Source organism: Physeter macrocephalus, chromosome 15, assembly GCF_002837175.3.
Source record: "Physeter macrocephalus isolate SW-GA chromosome 15, ASM283717v5, whole genome shotgun sequence".
Classification (NCBI taxonomy): Eukaryota; Metazoa; Chordata; class Mammalia; order Artiodactyla; family Physeteridae; genus Physeter; species Physeter macrocephalus.
This window is the reverse complement of record NC_041228.1, coordinates 15,451,018-15,463,502: the sequence shown is the minus strand read 5'-3', so window position 1 is coordinate 15,463,502 and position 12,485 is coordinate 15,451,018. Positions and strand designations below refer to the sequence as shown.

General features: G+C 37.3%; 1 protein-coding gene across 1 annotated transcript in view; it reads right to left on the bottom strand.

The window, feature by feature from the left end:
- ATAD2 (ATPase family AAA domain containing 2) overlaps positions 1-12,485 on the bottom strand; it is a 47,811-nt gene that overhangs the window by 24,388 nt on the left and 10,938 nt on the right. Inside the window, exons 7-10 of the mRNA XM_028500402.2 lie at positions 9,575-9,683; positions 9,220-9,335; positions 2,775-2,949; positions 1,815-1,903 (exon numbers count right to left, since the gene is read on the bottom strand). Coding sequence (XP_028356203.2) covers positions 1,815-1,903; positions 2,775-2,949; positions 9,220-9,335; positions 9,575-9,683 — 489 coding nt within the window. The remainder of the gene's footprint in view (positions 1-1,814; positions 1,904-2,774; positions 2,950-9,219; positions 9,336-9,574; positions 9,684-12,485) is intronic.

The following is a 12,485-nucleotide window of genomic DNA, read 5'->3' as shown; positions in this document are numbered from 1 at the left end:
CTTCCCAGACCGGGGCACGAACCCGCGTCCCCTGCATCGGCAGGCGGACTCTCAACCACTGCACCACCAGGAAAGCCCAAGATTTGAGGGTTTTAATTTAACTTACTTTATATTTGTATCCTCTTTTCTTAGGCTAAAAATCTTATTTTCTAATGCATTCACATAATTACTTATTTGCATTATCCTACAATTATTACCAACAATAAGATAAAGAGTATAGTTTAATCGTGTTCAATGTGCTAACTTCTAAAAAAGCTGAACTTGGACTTCCCTGGTGGCGCAGTGGTCCACCTGCCAGTGCAGGGGACATAGGTTCGAGCCCTAGTCCAGGAAGATCCCACATGCCACGGAGCAACTAAGCCTGTGAGCCACAACTACTGAAGCCTGCGCACCTAGACCCCGTGCTCCTCAACAAGAGAAGCCACCGCAATGAGAAGCCCACGCACCACAAGAGCAGCCCCTGCTCGCCGCAACTAGAGAAAGCCTGCGTGCAGCAACGAATACCCAACGCAGCCAAAAATAAAAAATATAAATAAATAAATAAATTTGTTAAAAAAAAAAAGATTTACTCTCTTAAAATAAATAAATAAGCTTAATTTAACAAAAATGTTTTTCTCTCAGATTTTTTAAGTCTTTGGAAAAAACAAAAAACTAAATTTCTCTTAAAAATATATATTTGAAATGATAAGTGCTTGCTAAAATTATTCTATATTTCTTGTTAAAATTTCTCCAATCCCTTTTAGAACTGTTCCAAAATACAGTAAGTACTCAATTACTTGATTGTAAAGTGATGGTCGTATTGTTAAATATATTTTTCCCTAACAACACAATGAATACAGTATGGCTGATAATGAAATGTGTCATATATAAAAAGTGTGTATGATTATTGGTAGGGTATGTGCACACACAACTATTTTTACCATATAGGAGTAAACATTTTAATTTACTCAGAGCAACAAATAAAATTTTATAGTATCAAGTCAAAGAAGGGGACCAGAATATAGTAAATGTTGTTAGGTGTTAAAAAGCCAAAACCTACCTATCACTCATAATTTTATGTCTCGTTTCTCTTTTACATTATGTACAATAAAAAACAATACTGGCATAATGAAAGCATGCAAACATTTGCTTTTGGGGATCCCAAATTAATTAAATAATTACATTTAAAAAGAAGCTGTGAAAAACTGCAGATGCACTAGGACTAAAATGAATTTAGATTCAAGTTGAGTCAGTGGTACTAGTGAAAACTGCTCCCTTGGGTAAGCAATTATCACAGGGGAGATGCAACTTTCCCATTCTGAAAATCAGGAAGTTGGGCTAGTACTAGGGGAAAAAAAAAAAAAAGCATCTGAATTAGTTGGCAACATCTAAAAGATATTTAACACAAAAATTTGAATATAAAATAAGAAAGAAAATTTATTTTTCAAGTCTGAGTCAGCTTTTGCACTTCAGTAATAGGCTGGAGCTAAAAACAATTGGCTATGCTCTTCATGATTGGACACTCAGCCACATTTCCCAGACCCACACTATCACTGGCCTGCCTCACTCATTTTATTTGCCTTACCTCACTGGCCAATGGGCATTTAAGTGTGTATCACAAGTTAAATCTATAACCAATACTGTGCTTGAGAACACCCTATCCTTTAGAACAGGTTCACTTTTTCTTTTTCTTCTGTACTATACATTGGTTTCTACTACCAAACAACACTGGTTTATAAACTTTCTTTCACTATCTAACATTCTATCCCTCATGCAACATCAATACTGCTCAGAATATAGGAAGAAAGGCAGAAGTACCATCAAGCAAGTTTTACCTGTGAATTTGATCTTGCCTGCTTGATCGAACTGGAGCCAGACCATCGATTTCATCAAAGAAAATAATTGATGGGCGCATCTGATAGGCCTAGGAAGCAAGTCCAGTGATTGCATGTTATCATGAAAAACTTCAAATACATAGACTTAATATAAACCATTTTAATCCATTTTCATTCCTACTTGCTTATAAGAAGTTTTTAAAAATACAAACTCAAAAACTATGTTTTAAGGATTCAGACATAATAAATTATAACAGCATACAATTTAAGTTTATTTGCATTTTCAGCTAGAAACATTCAATATACTCCACTGGTTATATCCCTCAGATTTCATACAGCTACAATTATTGGGACACAAAAAATATCTACTGAAGACCAACTGTCGAAACAAGACAAAGAATAGAAGACAGTGACATAGCTTTCCTCCATGTCAGGATGAAAAAAACATTTAATAAGATGCCATAGTTTAAAATCTATTTCAGTAAAGTTAAAATAAAAAAACCTCAGTGAATTCTACAGAGATATAAAAAAATTTGCAACAATATGCCTCAGTAGCTAAGAATGTTATTATCTCACAACTTACTGTCAATACAAGTGGGATATGAAACTGAAAGCCACTCTAGGGCAGAGCTAATCTTCAGCTCATATACTGACATAACTCACTACTGTCGTCTCTTTTAAGTGTGAGACTACCACTCTGTCTCTAGTCTTCAGATATGAGACCTAAGACTCCAAAGAACTTAGACCCAATTATTCCTTCCCCTTTTTACTATAAAACTGTTCATCATACGTCGGTGTAATCATGACATGACAGAGGAAAATAATCTAGGAAGAGTATATATTTGGTATAATTTTTATGAGTTTATTTCTATGAAAAGTGATTAAATGCAAGGTTTATCCAATCCTTATACTTAATCTACACTGATTACAGATCTTTATAGGTAAATTTTAACATCATACCTGATCAAATAGCAATCGCAGCTGTCTTTCAGATTCTCCTACCCACTTACTCAGACAATCAGCACCTTTCCTCATGAAAAATGCTACTCTTTTATCCCCTTGACTGCATTCATTGGCAAGTGCTCTAGCAACCAGAGTTTTTCCAGTTCCAGGTGGACCATAAAACAAACAACCTCTGTAAAAGAATAAGTATTATTTTAGTACTACACTGAAAAATAGACCAAACAAAAAATTAGAAACCAATTTCATGAATACATTTAATGAATAAGAATGTAATTAAGACAAGTGAAATATCATTTCAATCCACAAAGCACAACTTAAAACCTAGGAATTAATATTCATACTATAAAATTAATATTGAAACTAAATAAAACGATTTATGTGAAACATTTTCTTTCATTCATTCATCATGCTCATCATATTATCTTATCTTGCATAAAAGTTATGATTGAAAAGACCTGACTGTTTAATTTTATAACATATCAGGGGAAAGAATAGCAGATTTCATGTATAATCTTTGGTCTGAGCACCAGTAACCTAACAGCAATAGTTTTGCAAGAAAACAGTTGGAATGAACACGAGAGAAAATAAGATAAAAGAAGAGAGAACTTGAAGTAGTGGCTGGGTGACAGGGACTAGGACAACACAAAGAATTCAAGATAATTTTTGGTGACATCACTGCACTGTCATAGGGTAATGTACAGCTTTTTCACATATTTCCAAAGTTACTCATTGTTCTCAGGACAGAATTCTGAGAAAATGGGTTATATTCATAATCTTAGTAGAAATGATCATCAAATAACTGCTCTTGAAAAGAAAAGTTAAGGAAGATCCCAGAAAAACAGAAATGACAAAATAAGAATGGCAAAAAAAAAAAAAAAATCACAATTGATAGATAAAATCTATTCAAAGTCAAGAAAAAAATAAAAGAAAAATAAGGGAATTCCCTGGCAGTCCAGTGGTTAGGACTTGGCGCTTGCACTGCCAGGGCACGGGTTCAATCCCTGGTCAGGGAACTAGTATCCCGCAAGCTGTGCATCACAGCCAAGAGAAAAAGGAAAATAATAAGAAACGAACATAATCAAATGCAGATGGTAAAAAAACAAAGCAATTGTTAAGAAAACAATCAGACAAGTAAGTGAAATAAACCAGTGATTTCAATGTACAAAAGTCAAGACAGAAACAGATTTTTAAAAATATATCTATTTTTAAAAATATATCTCACAGTAATCTTATTTGTGAGATGGTATCTTAAAGAAAAAACTTAATAATTCCCATAAAGAGGAGGCAATGAGATGTTCATGATATTGACATCTGTGATAACGAAAACAGGAGAAAACAAAATAGCCAGAAATAGCAGAATCAATTAAATAAAATGTGATACAGCCACAAAATGGAATATTATTCAGCCATTAAAATGGAAAGAGAACATACCATATGAAAATAGTTTAACATAGTCATATATTGATTTTTTATGAGCAGAAATGTATGAAAGGGGAAATGTAAGGAAGGGGAAATGAGAAAAAATTGAAGGAATCTGTTGTTTAATTTTTTTACTTTAACTTTTAAAATTCAAGTATAGTGGATATAAAATATTAACTAAGTTACAGGCATGCAATATAGTAATTCACAATTTTTAAAGGTTATATTCCATTTATAGTAATTATAAAATATGTGCTCTATTCCCTATGTTGTACAATATATCCTTGTAGCTTATTTTATACTTAATAGTTTGTACCTCTTAATCCCCTACCCCTATATTGCCCCTCCCCAGTTCCCTCTCCCCACTGGTAAGCATTAGTTTGTCCTCCATATCTGTGAGTCTGCTTCTTTTTTCTTATATTCACTAGTTTATTGTATTTTTGTTTTCCACATATAAGTGATATGATACAGTATCTGCCTTCCTCTGTCTGACTTATTTCACTCAGCATAATGCCCTCCAAGTCCATCAGTGTTGCTGCAAATGGCAAAATTTCATTCTTTTTCTATGGCTGAGTAGTATTCCATTGCGTATATACATACCACATCTTCTTTATCCATTCATCTGCTGATGGACACTTAGGTTGCTTCCATAACTTGGCAACTGTAAATTATGCTGCTATGAACATTGGATTGCATGTGTCTTTTTGAATTAGTGTTTTTGTTTTTTTCAGATATATACCCAGGAGTGGAATTACTGGGGCATATGGTGGTAGTTCTATCTTTAGTTTTTTGAGAAACCTCCATACTGTTTTCCACAGTAGTGCACCAATTTACACTCCCACCAACAATGTATGAGGGTTCCCTTTTCTACATATTTTCCCCACATTTGTTATTTGTGTTCTTTTTTTTAAAATAAATTTATTTATTTATTTATTTTTGGCTGTGTTGGGTCTTTGTTGCTGCATGCAGGCTTTCTCTAGTTGCGGCGAGCAGGGGCTACTCTTTGTTGCGCTGTGTGGGCTTCTCACTACGGTGGCTTCTCTTGTTGCAGAGTACAGGCTCTAGGCACATGGGCTTTGGTAGTTGCGGCTTGTGGGCTCTATAGCGCAGGGTCAGTAGTTGTGGTGCACGGGCTTAGTTGCTCTATGGCATGTGGAATCTTCTGGGACCAGGGCTCGAACCCATGTCCCCAGCATTGGCAGGTGGATTATTAACCACTGTGCCACCAGCGAAGCCGTATTTGTGTTCTTTTTGATAACAGCCATTCTGACAGGTGTGAGGTGATCTCTCATTGTAGTTTTGATTTGCATTTCCCTGATGATTAATGATGCTGAGCATCTTTTCAACTGCCTGTTGGCCAACTGCATGTCCCCTTTGGAAAAACATCTATTCAGTTCTTTTGCCCATTTTTTAATCAGGTTGTTTGTTTTTTAATGTTGAGATGTATGAGCTGTTTATATAAGTTGGACATTTACCCCTTATCAGTCAGTCATATCATTTGCAAATATTTTCGCCCATATGTTGTCTTTTTGTTTTGTCAATGGTTTCCTTTGCTGTGCAAAAGCTTTTAATATAACTAGGTCCCATTTGTTTATTTTGCTTTTATTTCCTTTGTTTTAGGAAACAGATCCAAAAAAGTATTGCTATGATTTATGTTAAAGAGTGTTCTGCCTATGTTTTCCTCTAGGAGTTTTATGGCTTTTGGTCTTACATTTAGGTTTTTAGTCTATTTTGAGTTTATTTTATTTTATTTTATTATTATTATTTTTTTTTTGTGGTATGCGGGCCTCCCTCTGTTGTGGCCTTTCCCGTTGCGGAGCACAGGCTCCGGACGCGCAGGCCCAGCGGCCATGGCTCAGGGGCCCAGCCGCTCCGCGGCATGTCGGTTCCTCCCAGACCGGGGCGCGAACCCGGTTCCCCTGCATCGGCAGGCGGACGCGCAACCACTGCGCCACCAGGGAAGCCCTTGAGTTTATTTTTGTATACGATTTTAGAGAATGCTCTAATTTGTTGTTTCTTTTAAAATTCACTAAATCAGTTTTTTTTTGGCCACAACCACGGCTTGTGGGATCTTAGCTCTCTGACCAAGGATTAAACCCGGGCCCCCAGCAGTGAGAGCTCGGACTGCCAGGGAATTCTCTAAAATTCACTAAATCACTTTAACTAGGTACTTTCAACATTTCCTGTAAGCAGTAGATTCTATCATTTAATCTTCGTATCTTTTAGATTAAAAAAATTTTTTTTGGAATTCACTCAATGTTTAACTGTAATTGATTTATGGTACATAACTTTTATAATGGAAAAGGGGAAAAGCCTACTAATTTTAAAAAGTTTACTTAGGGACTTCCCTGGTGGTGCAGTGGTGAAGAATCCGCCTGCCAACGCAGGGGACATGGGTTCGAATCCTGGTCTGGGAAGATCCCACATGTCATGGAGCAACTAAGCCCAGGCACCACAACTACTGACCCTGCGCTCTAGAGCCCGCACGCCTAGAGCCCGTGCTCTGCCACAAGAGAAGCCACCACAGTGAGAAGACCACGCACTGCAACGAAGAGTAGCCCCTGGCTGCTGCAACTAGAGAAAGCCCACACACAGCGTGTAGCAATGAAGACCCAATGCAGCCAAAATAAATAAATTAATTAAAGATAAAAGTTTACTTAAATCAATGTTTCCATAGAGGCTGATTCAGGGAGAAAAATTGTATAAGGAAAAGGAAATCAGGGACATCCTTGGTGGCACAGTGGTCAAGAATCCACCTGCCAATGCAGGGGACACGGGTTCGAGCCCTGGTCCGGGAAGATCCCACATGCCACGGAGCAACTAAGCCCATGCGCCACAACTAAAAAAAAAATTCCACACACAAGAAAAGAAAAGGAAACCAGGAGCTAGGGTTTAAAAACTGGTTGATTAGTAAGGTATAAAAACTAAAAGAAAAAGGAAGGGGATAAAAAAGTATGGTGATATAAAAAGTTCAGGAGTGGACTCCCAGTTAAACATGACAGACTGACCACATGGTTTTATCTGTGCTCTCTCCATTAATTCTGCTAAAGCACATAAAACAAAGTGAACAACAAAAAGAGATGATAGTACTTGAGACACCCCAACAAAATTTTGCAAGTTAGAATGCAGATGACATTGCAGACCTGAAAAAGCTAAAAATCTAAAGAAGCACCGAAAAAGAAAGCAAATTTGCAAAACCCCTTTCACAATTTAGAGGCAGTTTATCTCAAGGCAGGAGTGAAGGGTGGGGGTGAAAACAGGAGGAAGTAAAACATTATTAAAGAACAGTGAGGCCACCCTGATCTCCCTTTTCCCTACCCTGTGCAGGCAACTTGCTTGGATGGTTTACTTTCTAGTAGAGGACAAGATGAGCTGCTGCAGGAATTAAGTGTAAAACGTCATACTTAATGGTGGAGACCCCTAACCTGTGCTCAGGTCTACTGCTAAAATGCTGGCAGCCAGGCGTCAGACAGAAAACTGGAAGATTCACCTCTTGGTGGGCAGATGGAGGGAACCCTCCTAGATATAGACTTTGAGAACTTCTGGTAGAAGAAACATCCACACCAGTCACCCTAAGGAGAGGCCTACAAGTTAAACCCAACTAGCAAGCTTTTAAAAATATGCTTCACTCTTAAACATCAACAGAGAGCTAAGGGTTACTAGAGATTTAAGGAAAGCCCCTAACATCAAGACAAACCAAAATCAGAGAAAAAAGGTAAGAAAAGCAGATTAATCTAGGTCTAATGCTAAACTAATATGAAAGGGAAGAGGAAAAACTGGAGTGAAAAAATTACAAAAGAAGTAAAAAAAAAAAAAAAAAAATTCCCAGAAATCAAAGCCATGTTTTCAGATGACAAAGGTACAGCACAACAAAGTGGGGTGTGTGGGGGAGGAACATCAACAGAGTGCTGGTTACATGACCATTCTCAAAAATAAAATAAATAAAAATAATCTCCCATGCACTCTTTTCCTCAGGCTATTCTTAGAATGTGCTCTACCAAAACACAGCTATAAACCAAGAAGGTCTTAGTTGAATCCAGGAAGCTAGGAACCCAGCACTGCGAGAAACACAAAGGAAATCCCATGAAGATGGTAATGGGAAATCCCAAGACTTAGTTGTGCTACAAGACTAACAGCAACCAGTCCAGACGGAAGAAGAAAAAGGGCTCCAGGAAGATGTTTCTAGAAAAGTAAGGAGGAGCCAATAATTACCTGATATCTTTAACTATACTGAGAAGAGCTTTACAGCTCTAGCAATAACTCTGTGGGTGAAAGGATAAGTATATACGAAACTAAGTACCAAGCCCCTACCTCCCCGCCGGCAAAATGGCAAATATTAAAGTTGGTGGGGAGAGGAGAGATATAAAAGAGGAAATGCAGTTATATAATACATGGCTCAACTGCAAGAAATATTTACATAGTCATAAAGCAAACAGTGAAAATCAAGTTTATGTATATATAAATAAACTACTGGAAATATTGAAGGGAGAAAAATGTGTATGTGTGGAGGGTGGGGAAAGTAAGAGTCAAATAGTCATTGTTCACAGAAGTCTATAATATTATGTCTAAAATAGAAAAAACAGAGAAGGGACTACTACCATTTTTTCTTTGTAAAACTTATAGTACTATTTAACTTTTAAAATTATGTACATATAATCAACTATACTTCATTATAAAATAAAATAAATAATATATTAAAAATTATATACATGTATTACTTTGACATAAATTTAAAACTAAATTACAAAACTGAAAGAAAAAAAGTAAAGAGTATGTATGAGAGGAATTCTACTAAATGTATGAAAAGCCATGGAAAACGATTTTTTTTAATGGAGAATCAATTTTGAAACCATTTTTCATGTTAAACATTAAGAAAGTAAAAATATTCGAAACACCCAGGATGTTGCAGGGCAAGTATATAACAAATTACTGTAGACCTGAAAATTTTCAACAGAGAAGCATTATCTTTCTGGACATAGCATAGCTCAGATTTTGGCTAAAATAAAATGTATAATTAAATTACCTTGGAGGTTGAATTTTGAATTTTTCAAAGACTTCTGGATAAAGTAATGGAAACACCACCATCTCTTTTAGAGCTGCAATATGATTAGACAAGCCACCAACACTATCAAATCGCACCTGGTAATGGAAGGGAAACATTGACGTTCTTAAATTTGGAATCAAAATTAAAATCTTACTCCATTCCCAAACTACCCAAGCCACACACAGTCAACTGAGTAACAGTATCTTAGTTGTGGCCTAAAGATTAAAAAAAGAAAGAAAAGAATCTATAAAGATTAAAATTTCTGATAAAACAACTGATTTCCTTTTTAACTTTAAACTGAAACAAAAAATAATACATTTCAGACTGTACTCACTGAAGAATCTAGTTGCATTGGATCAACATCAGCAAGGCTTCCTCCAATTTTCATTCGATCTTTATAAATTCCTTTTAATTCATCTTTCCGAAAATTTAGTGGGAGGCACCTATTTTAAAAAGATTTAAAAAATACCCCATTCATCAACCCACTTTCCTTCCCCAAATTCCATGTTAGAATGTAGACATTTTTCTTAAGAATTTAAAAAATTTCAAATGAGGAAATCATGAGATTATGTGTTTCAAGTTCCTCATTTTCTTTAGAGGTTGAGAACTTAAGTGATAGAAATATTTATATCTGAACCTTTATTATTAAAGATATACAATCAAATGAAAATACCAGTTTTCAAGATACCACAGCAACATAAAGTAATTCATGGTTGAGAATTCAGAAAGTATCAATATACATTATAATAATCTTGTTTGACCTACAGAGAGTTTACCATTTGCCAAACACTGTTTTAGTTTAGGTGCTTTACATGTATAAATTCATTAAATCCTCACAATACTCTTATGAAGTAGGTTTGTTTTTTTTTCTGCGGCACGCGGGCCTCTCACTGTTGTGGCCTCTCCCGTTGCGGAGCACAGGCTCCGGACACGCAGGCTCAGCGGCCATGGCTTATGGGCCTAGCCGCTCCGCAGCATGTGGGATCTTCCCGGACCAGGGCACGAACCCGTGTCCCCTGCATCGGCAGGCGGACTCTCAACCACTGCGCCACCAGGGAAGCCCAGAAGTAGGTATTATTATTTCGCCAATTTTAAAAGAAAACCGAGGCACAGAAAGGTTAACTGTAATGCCCAAGATCATGCAACTAGTAAGTGGCAAATCTAGGAATCACATACAAGCAGCATGTCTCCAGATCTGCAACAACTCTGCTACTGTACCTCTCAGCAAAATGCTCATAGTCCACTAGCACCTGGATCCATATCAATCCTTTCAAGCAAGAATGAATCACTACTTTCCTAATTACTTTCAAAAACAGTTATGGTAGGTTACAAAAAATATACCTAGAAAAACCTGCTTGTTTTATAGCTGGAAGAATGAAAACACTTATGTTAAAAGTTAAGATACTTGTAGCAGAATGCCTAAGCAAAAAAACGCCTGCTGCAACTGAACACAAGTAAAAGCACACCATGCTCACCCCAAGTGACAATTCTTGCTAGTCTCAAACTCCACGAGGAATTTATACTGCAAAGTCTAAGACAGAAAAGTTTTCAGCTGTGGCTTTTAAAAAGATATTTCTTAAACAATTCTTAATAGAACTGCGTAATAATAAAAACCATAGGAATGGGACTTCCCTGGTGGCGCAGTGGATGGGACTCCGTGCTCCCAATGCAGGGGGCCTGGGTTCGATCCCTGGTCAGGGAACTAGATCCCACATGCATGCCGCAACTAAGAGTTCGCATGTCACAACTAAAGAGCCCGTGAGCCACAACTAAGAAGTCCTGGAGCCGCAACTATGGAGCCAACGTCCTGCAACTGAGGAGCCGGTGAGCCGCAACTAAGGAGTCCACCTGCCACAGCTAAGACCAAGGGCAACCAAATAAGTAAATTAATTTTTTTAAAAAGCCATAAGGTTAGATGCACATTTTTATGAAATGAAGGCAAAGTACATAGCTTTTGAATGATCTTATTGCTGTCCAAGAGATATGAAATGCAAGCCAAAAATGTAATTTAAAAATGTCTATTAACCACACGAGACAAAGAGTAAAATTAATTTTAATAATGTATTTTATATATCCCAATATATCCAAAATATTATCATTTCATCATGCAAAATCAATATTTTAAAAATTAAGGTATTGGACTTTCCTGGTGGTGCAGTGGTTAAGAATCCGCCTGCCAATGCAGAGGACATGGGTTCGAGCCCTGGTCTGGGAAGATGCCACATGCCGCAGAGCAACTAAGCCTGTGTGCCACAACTACTGAGCCTAAGAGTGCATTTTTTACAAAAACTGATAGTATATCTCAATTCAGATGAGCTACATTTGAAGTGCTCAATAGCCACATGTGGCTAGCAGCCACCATATTGAATGGGGCAGAGGTAACATAATAAAAAAAAAAAAAAAACGTAGAACTTAGGATACAAAAAATGACTGGTTTGCATGCCCCTTCAATTATTATGTCCCAATTGCTTTAACAAGCATTGTCTTCTACCCTAAGAATATTATATTAGCATCCAGGCACTGCATTTTTCATTTACCCACCCATGTTCATAAAATGGGAAAAATGCTTGCCGTTTCTATAATTGTGAAAATCAAATGAGTTGATTTATTACATGTGAACTTACACTACGAGGAGTTGTGAAATGAGTTAACCTTTCAATTTTCCTTAAGAGTTCTACAATAAGAATTTATTATCATTATACATGGAAAAAATATATTTTCTTTTTTTTCTTTTTGCGGTACGCGGGCCTCTCACTATTATGGCCTCTCCCGTTGCGGAGCACAGGCTCCGGACGCGCAGGCTTAGCGGCCATGGCTCACGGGCCCAGCCGCTCCGTGGCATGTGGGATCTTCCCGGACCGGGGCAAAAACCCGTGTCCCCTGCATCGGCAGGCGGACTCTCAACCACTGTGCCACCAGGGAAGCCCGAAAAAATATATTTTCAATGAAAAACAAATAGTTATTTCCTCAAGTCAGTGCTTACCAAGCACCATTTTGGTTTTACAAGAAAACATATGTTCTAACCTGTTATTAGTTTCAACAGCAGATATTTCAAACAAGATGGCATTCTGGTTTATATTTTAACCTGGCATATAATTTTTTTTTTTTTTTTTTTTGGCGGTACGCGGGCCTCTCACTGTTGTGGCCTCTCCCGTTGCGGGCCACAGGCTCCGGACGCGCAGGCTCAGCAGCCATGGCTCATGGGCCCAGCCGCTCCGCGGCATGTGGGATCTTCCCGGACCGGG